Below are 17,227 nucleotides of genomic sequence, written 5' to 3' on the forward strand. Positions count from 1 at the left end.
TTGTAATTGGGATGGTTGGTTAGCTTTCTTTATAGATCCAAAAGTAGTTGGGATGGCTTCCAAAGCCTTAACAAGGGGTTTTTTTTTTTTGTGGAAAAAGGTTTTTTTCTTTCCTTCAAATCAATCCGAAAACAGTTGTGTTCCTCGTTTGAGAATCTACAAAACTAGCATTGCCAAGTAAAAAAAAAAAAAAAACTACCGCTGCAAGCTTCTTTTAGTGACATCTTTTTATGCCGGAAAGTAAACCATGTTCGAATCTTAACTGTGAAAATAAGTTAGGCAAGGTCAGACTTTGCTCTTAACAGGCCTGGTTTGTTATATAGTTAATTGGCTTGAGTCTGTTATAAGCTCTTTAGACTCTTTATAAAGTATTAGGTCTGGCCGGTTATTCAGCCTGACCTGACTTAAAGTTTATTAAAAGGTTTGATATTTTTTTTTACGAAAATAAAAATATTATTTAAAAAATTATTTTTTAATAAAAATATTTATATGTAATATATCATATTTAATATTTATAAGAATTTTTAATCTTTTAAAATATTTAAAATATATAAAAATATTTATAAAAAATTTAAAATATCTTATAATTTTATTAATAATAAAAAATTATTTATATATTTAATTATATTTTAACAGACACAAACAGACCTAATAGGCTAATAAGGCTAATTAGTTAGTTTGGACCTGACCTATTAACATATTAAGAGTTTTAAAAAAAAAACTGAACATATGCTTCTTTTATAACAAGTCAGGTCAAGCCAAACACAAATCAAGCTACAGACCTCTTGTAGGTCGCCCGACTTTTTTCCATCCCTAGTAACTAGGAAGCGGTCATATGGAACCCATGGAATCTTAACTGTGTGTAGAGTACTAGGGTATAATTTGAGGGAAAAAATATACAAAAATATGTTTTTTTTTTATTTTTTTTTAACCTCTAAGTTCTAGTTATATAGCATTATTTAGATATATAGATTCCGAATTCTATGGTCCTAGGCAAAATGTAGAAACTAATAGAACATGAGATTCATGTAATATTTTTATATTCCTGAAAATTCTACATTAGAAATTATATACTGAAATATTTTGTTCAACATAAAATTTTCAGGAATTTGAAAACAATTCTACAAATCAGGTGCATTTAAAGATTATAAGAAGTGGCGGCCTAATTATCTACATTGATGTGATAGTATAAAATTTAGAGTTACATAAGCGTGTTTTTGTAAGTTGGAATTTTTAAGAGAAATGTACCAATCATAATGGAAAGCGTTGAGGAATGAGATGAATTCGTTATTAGTTTTCACTTTTCAAGCACTTTAAAATTCCAACTTAGAGATGTTCTTTGTCTTTTAAGCATGCTTTAAAAAAAGTCAGCATACAAGCATTTTGCATTATTGTTGAGTTTGAAAAAAAGTTGTACCAAAAGAGTAGGAAAAATTATCATTTGTATCCATGAACTTTGCAAACGCTGACAAAAGTACCCATAGAAGAAGGAAAGTGACTTTGTATCCATGAAAGGCTGGATCCGTCTGTCGATAGTACCCAAACGTCATTAAAACGTTAGCTCCATTAACTTAAAAGCCAACATGGCACGTTAAGTGCTTACCTGGCTTTGAATCAGCAGTCTAACGTGTCCAAGCATAAATATACCGTTATATCATCACTCATTTCCCTAATTTATCCTCAACTGTTTTCCCAATTTCAATTTGAAAACCCTAGAATGTCTAGGAGAAGCAGAGGTAACCAATGTTTTTCGAATGGAAGCATTGGCGAAGAAAGGACTTCGTCTTCCAAGAGAGGTGAAGAGAAGACTTTGTCTGGGAGATGTTTTGTGGACAGGGTGTGGTGTTGCTACAATTTGGAACCTTAACAAATCCTGGGAGATGGTTCGTAAGGTGTCCTCTATGGAAGGTACGGCTTTTTGTTTTTGTGCTTCTGTTCAGATTAACTTATTGTGAATGATTCCTTATTCCTCCCTTTCACGCTACAGACGATAGATTGCAAGTATTTTGTATGGGTGGATGAGATTGACGGAGGATGGGAGGGACTGGCAAGAGCCCTTGTTAGAAAAAATCAAGATAGCTCTTGTGGTAACCACGAGGTCAATGTCACTGGGCAAAGAAGAGAGATTCAAGAGAATAGTGTGAAGATGTTGTTAAAGATAGGGAAGCTACAAGGTGAAATTAGAAATATTAGGTTATGGATTATAACTATTTTTTTGAGTTTACTGATTTGTGTAAGGCTGAATCTACTCCAATTATTCAATATGTAACTGTTCTTATGGTGTATGTTGTCCTGAGGTCTTTTTGTGCAGCTTTTTGGTTTCAATGATGATGAACTTCGAAGCTGTTTGGTTTCGATGATGATGAACTTCAAAATTATGTTACTATCTTCACTTGTTGTGGAAAAAGTCAAGTTGTGTTATGACATTAATGTCCATGGTTGTTAATATATTTGATATTTGTTAGATTGGAGTTAACTCAATTTTGACAAAAAAAGAAATATAGATGTCATGATTTGTCTTCTAGGAGTTGGAGTTGGAGTCTTCCAGTTTGTACCCCTTCCAGGTAAAGAATTCTTCTAGGACCTTTTGCCTTCTTCGGAGTTGGAGTCTTCCTGACACAAATTTTCCTCCTCCTTCTTGATGGAGTAACATTAATCTCACCAGGTGCTTCTATACCAGCTTCTTCATTCGTATCTATAACATCTGGTTGGCTAATGGGGTGCTCTGTGTACAATTCAATCTTATGCCCATTCTCCACAGCAGCTTCATACATCTTAACAACATCCATGTCAAGTCGCAGAAGCCTCAAACCACCCTCAATTTCATTTCAGGCTGTCGCCAGTAGAAATTGGAGATGATTGGATACTCAATGTCTTTCAGTAGGTCACTAATGAAGAAGCCATTCAGAGTATCCACGTTAACTCTCTCCACTTCAGTAATTTCACCTTCTGCATAACACAACTTTCCATCCAACCTCCTTTCAAGTCTACCTCTATGGTGCATTATTAACGTGATATGTGTTGTGGTAGCCATTTCTGTCAATAAAAAAAGAATGAACAGTCCATATCAATACACCTACTATTGTATATGTTCATTTATGTTTAAGAACACATGAGTAAGCAACTCAACAATTCTTTCGTTTTAATAACGGGAGCATAATGAAACTTGTTAGCTTTAATTTCCTCACCTAAATTTATTATATAAAAATATATGAGAGTATATATTGCATTTACGAGATTTAAAATTAAACTAAACTAACAAGAAGATTTAAAACTAATACTAACAGAAAATATATAAAATATAGCAAATATATAAAATATATGCAAATATTTATGAATTAAAATGCCTAATGAAGTCAAAACTTAAGTCCTATGCTGATAAGACATAAGGTTTAAATAAAAAATTCCATTCAGGCGATATATCGAGCATGTGGTGTGCAGTAAATTCAGACAGCATGTTTAGCTCCATGTAGACATCAAACAACCCAAAAAATTCAGCCACAACAAACAACTTCAAAACATAGAAATCATGTAACTTAACCTAACCAGATCATTAAAAGAGAATGAAAAACAATAAAAATAAAGAAAAGAAAGACAGGGAAGCAGGGAAAGAAAATTGAACCTGCGTTGATGACAGGGAAGGACGAAAAAATTGGGCGAGGCGGAGGAGCGGCGTTAGCAGCGGCACAAAAGTTCGCTGCCCTTGGTTCCTCGCTGGACTGGAAGATGCGAAGCAGGGGCTGTTCGCGCAGAGACAGCGTGACTTCGCGCAAAGGAGGGAAGAAATACGGAAATGGAGAAGAAAATGGAAGAAGGATTGGGCGATGCTGATCGCCGGTGGTGTTTCGGCCAGACGGAGGCGATAGGGTTCAGTACGTGGTTCACGTCTATCTCTCTGTTAGGACATGCAGAAGGGTGGTGAGGAAGAAGATGAAATGGCACGAAGTAACTCTGACGTTTCTCTCTCTCTCTTCTATATCCACCTAGAAGGTTTTTAAAAAAATTAAAATTAAAAATCAAAAGCTAGGTAAGCATTTAGCGTACCATGTTGGCTTTTAAGTTAACGGAGCTAACATTTTAATGACGTTCGGATACTATCGACAGACGGATCCAGCCTTTCATGGATACAAAGTCACTTTCCTTCTTTTATGGGTACTTTTGTCAATGTTCACAAAATTCATGAATATAAATGATAATTTTTTCAAAAGAGTATAAATAAGTAACTTAACTTAATAATTGTACCAGTAATTAATTTTACAGCATAAATTTAAGATCATTCAGAGACAATTCAATCGTTACTTTAATTTTATTTTCAAAAGTGTCAATTAGGTCACTCTTATAGAGATTCGGGTTCTCACTGTACTAATTAAGATTAAAAAAAAGGACCTAAATATAAAAGGGGCCGCCAAAATAAATTTATTGTAGTTTACTTAAAAACCTTTATCAGCTGTTAGAACTCCATTTCTAGAAGGTTTAGATCAAACATGAAAATTCAAAAGTTGATGGCTTAGATATTCCTAGTTGAAAATGTCAAATTTCAAGTTTCAAAAATTGGCCAATTCCTTCATGGTGCCGGGATCTAACACGTGGAAGGTGAAAGATATTTTTTTCACCGTAGAAATTTAATCGACAAACAGATATCAATTATGAGTTACAACTTAGAATGTCAAGGTCAAGATGGTTATTCTTTTAGAGAAATATTAGGAACATCAAAATTTATTATTTTTAATTATTAATTTAATTTTTTTAGTCTAATAATTTAATAAAATATAATATTTTATATTTTTAAACATTAATGATTAATTGATAATAAAAAATAATAAATTTTAATATTTTCTAATATTTTTTATTCTTTTACCCATCATCAATGAATATTCTAAAATATATAGAATTGTCTCTATGGATGACAATAAATTTCAATTAGCATACTTGATTTGTGTTTTTATGATTTGTCGTGCAGTAATTATAATTGTAATTGTACTGATTTTCTTCAATCTTTTGTGATATTATTATTGCTCTTATTTTAAAAATGTTAGACAATAATATAAAATTCTTTTATATGTTTAATACATAATAAATTAAATTAAAAAAAAAAAGCAAAACACATGAGAAATTTGTATCTAGTACCGAGAACAGCACTTTTCTTATTGTATCAAAGTTCATATCATCTCTCTCAAAAAGAGGACTAACAATATTTTCAAAATTTGACAAATTTAGATAATAAATATATAACTAGTTATATATGCTAAATTCTATATCAACACCAATGTTTAAATCTGAATCCAACCCATTAAAATATGCATCATCTCTTGAAAAGAAAAGTGAAAAAGAATGATGATGATCACTGTGGAGAAGGAGCAGATGCTGATGAAATATCTTCAGAGAGATTATTAGAAACAGGTCCTGGGGCTGCAACTCCTGAACTTATTAACTCAACCATGACTCGGTGTGGGTTTGTCTTGTGCTTCTCACATAACTCTGGCAAATACACTCCTACATAAATTTAAATATATATTTTAAGGTCAATTTTATGGTAATTATTACTTATTATTACAATAGTTGTGGACTTATAGTGATTGTATATTTTGATAATGACACTTAAAATGTATAGCTAAAATTAATGTTATATTTTTTTTTATTTGCTTGAATTAAAAAATATAATTTTAATTTTAGCTATTTTTTTTAAGTACTGTCAAAATTTTATAGTCATCATAATTATAGTTACCATAAAATGCATTTTAATAGGTTACAAATACAAAAATTTGGCCATTTAAAAGTGATAATGGAATAAACAGAGTCCTCTCTGCATGCAATGCAATCTAAACTAAAGAATGCAAATGTGCAACACTTCCATATACGTAGTAGTTACTTCTTTGATTTTGTGAAGAATAAAGAACAATATACTTTGATTAGATTTGAAGTTTATTAGAAGATATAATTTTCCTATGGTGTGGTTTGTTGAAAGCTTTCATTGTGAATAGTAAGAGCAAAACATATTATAAGATGACTTAGCTTTCAAAGATTTCTTTAAAATAATTCTTCCATGCATTGAATTGGAAAAAAATATAATGAATTCCGATCTTACCCTCTCCAGCAGCCAAGTTGAAGAAAAGGTCAACAATGTTAGGGCAATTCTTGTAACAAGCTGGGGAGCAAAGCTTGCCGGTGAATTGTGGCTCAAAGAAAGCATCAGATGAGATCCCAACTGAGCTCCTATCAACGCCACAATCCGCCACACATTGGTCCGTCTCGATGTACTCCGACATCCTCTCCACCACGGCTTCTGACGTCCGGCATTGGTACTCCACGCCGCCGTCCGCCGCTCTCTCTGTCTCTAACAAACACCTCTTCCCTGAGGAGGCTATTGAGAATGCACACAAGTCCTTTGGCAAGTCCTCACATACCAACTCACCTGCCAATTCATCAATTTTACATTTTATTATTTTATATATCCTAAAATCAAATTAATTTAAGGAATTATTTGCATGCACTACTTATTTTCGAGACATTTTTTTTAGGGTGCAACTTTGAAACTTTCCTAAAATATTGTTGGATATAAAAATTGATGATAATATATAAATTAACTCACTTAGTGTTATATATTAAGGGATTGATATATTCAAGGTGTTTCTCCTTAATTGACCCAAAAATTAAACTACGCTATACTAATAATATCTAATTATCTCATAGTAATTATGTTTGATTCCATATATATAAAATGACTTCATTATTGTGGTATGAAAGAAAAAACAAATGAACAAGACATGAAAAATAGCAAAGAGACCATACGTACCTAAAGATGCATGGATGAAAAGGGAAGAAAACAAGAGAACCAAAGGCAATTTCTTTGAGAAAGACATGGTTTCAAAATTATGGGTGTTGTTTGTTTGTTTGTTTGTTTGTTTTCTTTTTATGAGTGCTTCAAATCTTTGAGGAGAAGCTGTGGAGAATTTGTTTTGTGAATTTGGTAGCACTAAAATGTGAATGTATTTATATATAGTTGTATGTGACAAGTGGCACAAAATTACGCGTCCCTAATAGACTTTTTAATTCGTGTATATGGACGCGGTTACATGTGGTTCTCAAAGTTTGGCTTAGTCACAAATATCATTTTCCACAATATACTTAATCAACATTAAATATGTGACACATTTCTATGAAAATATTTGAAAAAATTATTAAACTTTATTGCTTTTGATCGTTGGTGTGAGCCGTTTACTTTCGTTGTTTCGTGGTAATGCACGAGTCATGGTAGCAATTGATTATTACCTACTAAGACGTGTTTAGATGTATTAATAGTTTTCCAAGAAATTCTTGAGGCGGCATCGTGGTCAAGACTCAAGACGCATATTTTGTAATCATTCATATTTTTCTAGAAATTTTCTATTTTTTACACTTTTTATGCATAAAATTCAGCTTATACCACTAATGATAATAAGCCTGAAATTTCTATATCATAAAAATGGGAGTGTAAAAATTAATAACTAACTCCAAACCTAACAAACAAGTGTCATTAAAAGGTTTCTAGATTCTCTTGATGTGCTTTTGTAATAAGCAGGAATATCATACTTTGAAAAATGTTTTATTTTTTATTTTTTTATCTTTTGCATTTCCTAACAAAGCACTAAAAAAAATTATATAAACCATGTTCTTTCAAAATTTATATATTTGACACGTCAAAAAAGTCATATATTTGAATTTCTACTTTAAAAGTATTTGTAAAGTATAAAGAGATATTAAAATTATGCATAAAAATTATCCATCTGCTCTTTTTTATTTTATCTTTTTATAATTCTTCTTATTTTTTTTTAACAAGAATAAAAATAAAAAAAATCAAACAAAAAAAGAAAAAATATATAATGCTACAAAATTACTAGAAAGAGAGAAGAGAAAAAAAATTCATGTAGCAACAACAACATCAATAAAACAACAACAATGAGGAGAAAACACACAAAGAAAAAGAAGACGAAACACAAAAAAAAGAAAAAAAAATACAGAATACGAATGTTTACATTAGTGAAAATAGTTAAAATGTAATAAAATTGATTTTTGTTAGATTTAAACTAATTTAATTAAATTTAATTGTAAAAAAAATTAAATATATAACAAATTTTTTTTACTAAAAAAATTTGAAAATATTGAATATAAAATTAAAAAAAGTTAATTTTTATCCATTAATATTATGCATGAAGATGAATAATATTTGAGATACAAATTTTTATTCTGGCTTCCAATTAAATTTGTGGGAAAAGAAATAAATTTCAATGACATTTAAAAATAACTAACTTATAATGGCATTCGTAAATACTTTATCTTTATGTTGAGTTTCTTATATACAATAACGTAACGTTTTTTTCTTGTCTTATTTAATTTAAATTTATTTATTATATTTTTTTAAAATATAAGATAATATAATTAATTTAAGTAAGTGTCAAAAATTATTTAAATTCTGCTTTTATATACAACAATTTATTAATTAGTGATAAATAATTCTTAAATGAAATTCAAATTCACTACAAATTAATCATTGATTTAATAGGTTAAAAAATATAATGAAAAACAAAAAATGTAAGATAATTTAAGCAGTGCATATTTTTTATAATTTATTATTTCTAGTTAACTTTTAAATTAGAATGTTAAAATTTACAATAATTTGAAAATAATTATAAAAGATAGAGCAAAGTATCGTTTTTGTCTTCAATGTTTGGGGTAAGTTTTAAAGTTATTCTTAACGTTAGGGACAACTTTAAGACTTACCCCGAACGTTGGAAGCAAAAAGGATACTTTACTCTAAAAGATAATTCTTCTAAAATAATAGAAAAATAATTGAATCTGTCTGCAAAGTTGCTACTTGCTAGTATATATTATATGAGACTTTTTACATATACAAGTTTTTTTTGCATACAAATTTATATAAGTTAGTCTAAACCCAACAAATACAACCTTGAATTTAGAGAGCGTGTAAACACGCGCTTCCTCAACTTTAAATAACGCAAAATGAGAAACGATTCTTCTCTAACGTTCGTATTCTACGTTCTTCCTCCTCCTCCTCCTTCTCCTCCTCCTCCTTCTTCTTCTCTTTCTTCTTTGCATTTTTTCTCCTTTTTCTTTGCGTTCCTTCTTCATCTTCTTCTTCTTCGCGTGTTTCATCCTCATTGTCGTTCTTTTTATTATTGTTATTGTTGCTGTATGTTTTTCCTCCTCCTCTTTCTATTGATTTTGTAATATTATTATGTATTTATTTTCTTTGTTTAATTTTTTCTCCCAAGAAGAATTATGAGAAAATGAAATAAGAAGATGATGAAGAAGCAGAAGATGAAGAGGATGAAGAAGAAGAGTTTTGAATTATGTAGAACTTATCAGTACAAAAATATCAAAATTCTTAAACAATACATATAAATATCTTCGTTTTATACTGAAATTTGCTGCATATATATAGAAATATTTTCTCTAACGCTGTATTTTTTTTTCTTCTTCTTTTTCTTATTTCTTTCTTTCTTTTAATTGAATGAATGTAAGTTCATCATCTTTCAAGTAATTTTGCAACATTATGTGTTTCTTATTCTTTGTTTGATTTTTTTTGTTTTATTCTTGTTAAGAAAGTAAAACAAGAAGAAACTTGAGAAAGTAAAACAAGAAGAAAAAGATGAATAAGAAAAAATAAAGAAGATGATAATGATGGTGAAAAAGAAGAAGAAGTAGCAGCACAAGATGAAGAGGAGGAAGAAGAAGAGTTTTGAATTATGCAAAATTTATCAGAATAAAAATACATCGAAAAATTTTCACAATACACCGAAAGATTTTCAAAATATACCGAAATAAATTCAAAATACACTGAAATGAGAATGGAACAAATTCATCACAATAATAATTCAGATTCAGAACTCTTACACCGAAATTTTGCTACAAATGCAAAAATATTTCTTTTAATGCATTTTTTCTCTTTTGTTTCCCTTTTTTCTTTTTTTCTTTTAGTTGAATGAATGTAGGTTCATCCTCTTCAAGTAATTTTATAGCATTATATGTTTCATATTCTTCTTTGTTTATTATTTTTTTTTTATTCTTGTTAAGAGAGTAAAATAAAAAGAAATTTGAGAAGGAAAAATTGAATAAAAAAAAGAAGAATATGATGATGATGAAAAAGAAGAAGAAGTAAAAGCAGAACATGACAAGGAGGAGGAAGATGAATAGTTTTGAATTGTGCATAACTTATCAGAATAAAAATATATCGAAATATTTCTAGTTTTCTACAATACACCGAAATATTTCCAAAATACACCGAAATATTTGTAAAATACACCAAACAAAAATAAAATAAATTCATCACAATAATAATAATTTAGATTCAGAACTCCTACACCAAAATTTTACTACAAATGCACATAAAGTATTTTCTTCAATGCATTTTTCTTCTTCTTTTATTCTTTATTTCTTTCTTTCTTTTAGTTGAATAAATGTAGGTTCATCCTCTTTCAAGTAATTTACAGTATTATGTATTTCTTTTTCTTTTTTTTATTTGATTTTTTTTGTTTTTATTCTTGTTAAGAGAGTAAAACAAGAAAAAACTTGAGAATATAAAACAAGAAAGAAAAGATAAATAGGAAAAAAAGATGATGATGATGGTGAAAAAAATAAAAAGCAACAACAGAAGATGAGGAGGAGGAAGAGAAAGAGTTTTAAATTATGTAGAACTTATCAGAATAAAAATACACCCAAAAATTTCTACAATACACTGAAAGATTTCCAAAATATGCTGAAAATTTTCTAAAATACACCGAAATGAGAATGGAACAGATTCGTCACAATAATAATTTAGATTCATAACTCCAACACCAAATTTCTTAATTGATTGTGACATACAAACTCAGTTTGAAAACAACACACAAAAATGACTGAATTATCAACAAAAACACATCCAAATCAATTTTATGATAACGATAACAATAACGATAACGATAATATCATCAATATGGCAAAAATTCTATGATAACGATAACAACAACAACAATAGCAATAACGACGATATATGTAAGAAAAAGACGACGATGATTATAACGATGATGATCATAGTGAAATTTCGTGGTTGGAGAGATTTGGGCTCTCATCAATCTCTGTCAGGTGAGTCTAAAGGTGAAGGGTGAAGAATTTGGAGAAGGGAGTGAGAGAGAGAGATGAACAGAGGACGAAGGTGTAAGTGAAGAAAAAGCTGTTAGTGAATTGGAATTTGGAGAATTGGAATCTGCAGAAGGAGAGAATTGAAGAAGATGAGAAAGAGGAATTTTGGCGAAGATAAATATTGTGTTCATTCATCATCTATTTTTGTATTACATGCTTATCTTTATATAATTACACAAGAGCTAGTTAACTTAATCTACCTAACTAACTTTGCTAGCTGGAAATTTTAACTGACTAATACTAACAACAACAATTAACTAACTAATTCTAAGTCTGTTATATCAGGTTACAGCCTCCCTCAAACTAGGACTATGAATATCCAAAAGGCCTAGTTTGAAAATGTTGCTTGAGAAAGGACCAGGGGCTGAGGCCTTGGTAAGGAAGTCAACCAACTGGTTTGATGAAGAAACCAACATGAGGTGTGTGAGACCTGAGATGTTGGTTTCGAGCAATGTGACAATCAACCTCGATGTGCTTAGTACTCTCTTGAAAGATAGGATTAGTGGCTATGTGGATGGCTGATCTATTGTCGCAGAAAAGTGTGATGGGCTCTATCAGTGGCATGTCCAAATCATTCATGATGTAAGATAGCCATTGAGCTTGGCATGTTGCCAATGCCAGAGCTCTGTACTCAGCTTTTAAGGACGGCCTCGCAACAGTGTTCTGTTTCTTGTTTTTTCATCTAATGAGTGACTTTCCAATGTAGAAACAATGGCAGTGATGAATTTTCTGGAATCTGCACACGTTGCCCAATCTAAGAACCCTGTGAGTTTAAGATCATTGGCAGGCAGGAAGAACAGACCAACTGAGGGAGATCCTTTTAAGTACCACAGCACCCTGTGAGCAGCTTGCAGGTGTACATCTGTGGGACAATCAATAAATTGACTAATTATCCCCATTGCGTAAGCTAAATCTGGCCTTGTGTTGGTCAGGTACAAGAGCTTGCCAACTAGTTGTCTGTATAAGGCTCGATCCTCTAATGCATTGTCGCTTCCCCTTGACAATTTTGATGCAGAAGTATAATCCATTGGAGTGCTAGTTGGCTTGCGCTCTAAGAAGCCAAAGTCTTCGAGAATGTCTAAGGCATACTTGTGTTGACAAAGATGGATCCCTTTTGACGAGCTGGCCACTTCCATGCCTAGGAAGTACTTCAAGTCCCCTAAATCTTTAATTTTGAATTTTTGATCAAGTTGCTCCGTGATTGAATCAATCTCAGCAAGGTCATTTCCTGTCAAGACAAAGTCGTCCACGTAAACCATGATTATTGTAACCTCCTGAGCTGTGATTTTGGTGTACAAAGAATGATCCGATTCTGATTTGGAGAAATCAGCCGAGTTCAATGTTTCAGTCAATTTCAAATTTCACTGCCTACTAGCTTGCTACAGGCCGTAGAGCGATTTTCGCAATTTACACATTGCGTTCGCTGCCAGTTCAGATTGTTGAAGCCCTGGTGAAAGCCTCATATAGACCTTTTCATGTAGGTCACTATGCAAGAAAGAAATATTCACATCTAGCTGCTTGATATGCAATTGTTTTGCAGCCGCCAAGGCCAAAACCACTCTCAAAGTTGACATTTGAACCACTGGGCTGAATGTGTCAATGAAGTCGACACCTTCAATTTGTGTGAAGCCTTTTGCAACCAACCTGGCTTTGTATCTTTCGATGCTTCCGTCAGGGAGAAATTTAATCCTGAACACCCACTTGCACCCTATAGCTTTCTTGCCATGAGGGAGTGTTATGATTTGCTAAGATTGATTTTTCTTCAAAGTCACAAGTTCGCTTTGTATAGCTTCTCTCCAGCAAAGGTGAGCAACAGCTTCCTCATAGTTACTAGGTACAACGTTTGCAGCAACAGCCAAAGAAAAAATCTTGTATTTTGGATTAAGTGTATCATAGAAAATTTGCTGCGAAATAGGGTACCTACAAAGAGGATGAGTGGAGTTAGAAACTGAATTGTTCACTTTACAATGATAGTCTTTGAGATAGGCTGGTAACCTTTTAATTCTTGTAAATTTTCTAAGTTTAAGTGGTTGTGAATTTTGATGTGATGCATGTGATGTAAGATTTTCTGTTTGTTCAGTAGTGTGTGCTAAATGTGCAGGTTTATTTACAGCGTGATCAACAAATTCAGAATGCATATTTGATGGTGTTTGAAATTTTTGATAATTTTGATTATGTGCAAGTGGAACATGAGGAGAAGAGAGTGAGAGAGAAAGATAAATAGAGGAGGAAGGTGCAAGTAAAGAAGAAGCTGTTAGTGAATTGGAATTTGGAGAATTGGAATCTGCAAAAGGAGAGAATTGGAGAAGATGAGAAAGAAAAATTTTGGCGAAGATGAAAATTGTGTTTATTCATCATTTGTTTCTGCATTACATGTTTATTTTTTATATAGTTACACAATAACTAATTAACTTAATCTGCCTAACTAACTTTGTTAGCTGGCAACTCTAACGGACTAATACTTACAGCAATAATTAATTAACTAATTCTAAGTCTGTTATATCATATTATAATCATGATGATGATGATGAAGTTGATGGAGAAAAAAGAGAAAAAAAAATAAAGATGATAGAGAAAAAAAAAATTCTAATAAAAAAAATAGAAAAAAGAGAAGCAAGAGAATAAATTAAATTAAAAAAATTTATATGACCTTATATATCAAAATAACTTATACGTGAGAATATTTGATATTATATATAACGTAGCTAGCTCATGATGAGCAAATGAACTAAACTTAAATATCATGCTCACTGTCATCAATTACGATCTCATAAACTCAACTTATTGAATTATTATTAATAATTTGAACTCAGTTTAACTCATGGGTTGACTTACTCATTTCCGTTTTCCGGTAGTAGTACAAGTATCCACTATCCAACCTGTATCCATCTTAATAATAAATTAAAACAAAAATTGAAAAAAAAAGTTGACGCAGCTTTGATAGGGAAAAAAAAAAGGACTAAAGAGGAAGAAAGAAAAAGTCAATTCCTAAGCGACGACATCAATCTCTTAACAATTAATTAGTTGTTCCCATGAAGCCGTCAAAACTCAAAAATGTCTAGGGATAGCAAATAACAATTTATTAGTAGCTACCAAAAACCAATTATTAAGTAGAACTAATTGATAGCAACTCATAATAATTAATCAGCTCTTACGTTAAGTTAAAGGGACTTAATATATACTCTATTATTAATATTTTTTTAATATTTTATTTTAATAAATTCACAATCAATATATATTAAAAAAATAAAATTTATTATTTTTTCAGTAAAATATTTTTTAATTAATAACCTCAACACACAACCTAAATTAGAGCAATATGGTTTACCGCTACCTAGAAACAACTCAAATCGATCTCGTAATTCTTAGCTTTTTTACTTGCACTCTGGTTTCATATTTATGCACCACAAAATATGAATAATGATTGAGATTTTTAATTTATTATTCAAATTTTTTTTAATATTTAAATGAATAAAAAATTTAACTGTATATACTTTTTGAAAATATCAAAAGGGTAAACTATTAAATATGCCTTTAAATTATTAAATTGCTACTAATAAAAGTATCTTCCAAATTTTTTAACAATAAAAATATTTTAAAAATATTTTAAAATGTGATAACAATAATATCTAATATTAAATATATATTTTCAACAAAAACTTCAGAAATTTAATTTAATTTTGATATAATTTTTTATAAACATAATTAAAAAATTAATCACCAAAATTTGGTAATTTTATACTAAATAAATATCTTTTGCAACTTTTTTTGGTAAATTTTCAACAATATTTTTTAAAAATAAAAAAATCTAGCGGTCGAATTTTAGTTCTTTTTTTGCATGTACTTTTTAAATTATTATCCAAATATCTCCATAAAATTACAGATCAAATGTACAAATAGTTTGCTAAATATAAAATTCAATTGTTACTTATAAAAATTATATTTTTTTATCATATTTTAAAATATTTTAAGAATATTTTTATCATTAACAAATTTGGAGAGTACTTCTTTTAGTGATTTGATAATTTAAGAGCATTTTTAATTTGGTGGTTTATCATATCGAAAAGATAAAAAAATTCAAAACTTTTTTAAAAAACTAGAAACATAATAAAAAATATAAATTAGGATTTCCAGATATTTTTCATAAAATATTTCACAACTTTTTAAATATATATCAGACTACTATTTACAATATTATTATTATTAAGATTAATCTATGCATGCAAGTAATTAACGCTTACAAGTTCTTTACTCTCAAACGCGTGTCTTGTGGCATCTGTGTTTCACGCGCCTCTTTAAATCAATCCAAATCAATTAACGCGCGAATATATAACTTCCAATTTTCAAAAGATTTCATTTCCTTTTTCGAAATCTTGCCAAATTTGTTCGATTTCCTTCGTACGTCTCTTTTTGGCTTTTCATTCATTCTTTTACGTGCGTTTATCATTAGTTTTTCTTCGTCATTTACGTGCATTTCTCTCCCTGTATTCTTACTTCGTTTTTTTCAATTTTCATGGTTTCTGAAATCAAGCTTTGAAATCGTTTTGAAGATAATGGATGATTCAACTTCAGATTGTCAGTTGAACCAGGGCGAAGTGGATTTTGAATTTGAATCGAACGAAGTTCCTGAGGTGTGATTTAGTTTTAGTTAATTATTGCATCTGAATTTGATGCAGCTAGTCGTTTATGATTGTCTAGCTGAATAATACGTGAACATTGATTGTGAAATTAATGCGTTAACATTGACTGTGAATTGAATCTAATGTACTAGTTTTAATTAATTTTCTGCATTTTATACCAGACGTTGGGGTGTAGATCAGAATTTTTTGGGTGTATTTTAGGAAAGTTTGGGTGTATTTACAGTTTATGACTTTTCTTGTTATTTTAGTTAAGTCGTTGTCGTTCGGGTATAGATCAGGATTTCTTGGGTGTATTTTGGTTGAAATGTTAATTTTTTTATGACGTGCAAAAACTCTATAGTATATCCTTGTTTTTAACATGGTGTATTTTGCAGCCCCTCTGTGTTGTTGATACCAGTTTGTTCCCAAGGTTGGAATGACTTTTACCACCCTTGAAGATGTTGCAAAATTTTACAAAGACTATGCCAAGGCTGCAGGTTTTTCTACAAGAGTTCGGAGCACAAATAAAAAGGAAAACAAAATTAAGAATCAATTAATTACATGTAGCAGAGAGGAAAAATGGAAATATAAAATATCTCTGATCGAGAAGACAAATCCCACAGCTGATTTAAATTGTCCAGCAAGAATTTATATACACACATTGAAGGATGTTGGTGCTTGGATCATTTCGAAGGTCGTGTTGCATCATTCACATCCTTGTTATCCAACTCAAGCAGAGATACTCAAACAGCACAGGCAATTAAGCATGTCCGTTCGTCGTACAATAGAGAATAACGAGGAGGCTGGTATCAAACCAAGAAAAACTTACCAATCATTTGTTGCGGTAGCTAGGGGTTACCGCGACTTAAATTTTATCGAAAAAGACGTGAGGAATTACATCACGAGAGAAGTGCAGAATGTTTTATAACAAAAAGATGCAAAAGAATTCGCGAAATATTTATTAAGTATGAAAGAGAAGTATCAGAAATTCTTTTTCGAGCTCGAACTCGAGGACGATCATTCGATTAAACTGGCTTTTTGGACCGATGCAAGTAGCAGAGCTGCCTTTGAGTATTTCGAAGATGTTATTTCATTTGACACCATCTACAATACAAACAGGTAATATGCTATTCTTGTTTATGATGCTAAATTAATGTTGTTTTTTGAATTTGCTGTAGAGGTGTATATTGGATGTTTTTTGGTGTATAAAATCATTATTTGCGTGTACGTAATGATTTTTTATCCTACAATCTCGTAATTTGTTTCAGGTATAATTTGGTTTGTAGTTCTTTTGTCGGGGTGAATCACCACGGTCAGTCAACACTTCTTGGATGCGCTTTGATGAAAAATGAAGAAATTGAATCATTCAAATGGTTATTTCAATGTTGGCTTCATTGCATGGGAGAAAATGCTTCAAAAAGGATTCTCATCGA

At 30.6% G+C, this 17,227-nt stretch overlaps 2 protein-coding genes across 2 annotated transcripts; both read right to left on the reverse strand.

Annotated features, from left to right (window-relative positions):
* Positions 1–5,113: 5,113 nt before the first annotated feature.
* Positions 5,114–7,105, reverse strand: LOC112749095 (uncharacterized). Its single transcript, XM_025797364.2, has 3 exons — positions 6,794–7,105; positions 6,086–6,412; positions 5,114–5,493 (listed from the first exon to the last, which is right to left on the reverse strand). The coding sequence occupies exons 1-3, from the start codon at positions 6,858–6,860 to the stop codon at positions 5,342–5,344; spliced, it is 546 nt and encodes a 181-aa protein (XP_025653149.1). The 5' UTR covers positions 6,861–7,105; the 3' UTR covers positions 5,114–5,341.
* Positions 7,106–11,813: 4,708 nt separating this feature from the next.
* On the reverse strand, positions 11,814–12,434 carry LOC140177190 (uncharacterized mitochondrial protein AtMg00810-like). The gene has a single exon (XM_072210109.1). It carries the CDS (start codon positions 12,432–12,434, stop codon positions 11,814–11,816), a length of 621 nt encoding a protein of 206 aa, XP_072066210.1.
* Positions 12,435–17,227: the final 4,793 nt, after the last annotated feature.

Source organism: Arachis hypogaea, chromosome 2 (assembly GCF_003086295.3).
Source record: "Arachis hypogaea cultivar Tifrunner chromosome 2, arahy.Tifrunner.gnm2.J5K5, whole genome shotgun sequence".
Lineage (NCBI taxonomy): Eukaryota > Viridiplantae > Streptophyta > Magnoliopsida > Fabales > Fabaceae > Arachis > Arachis hypogaea.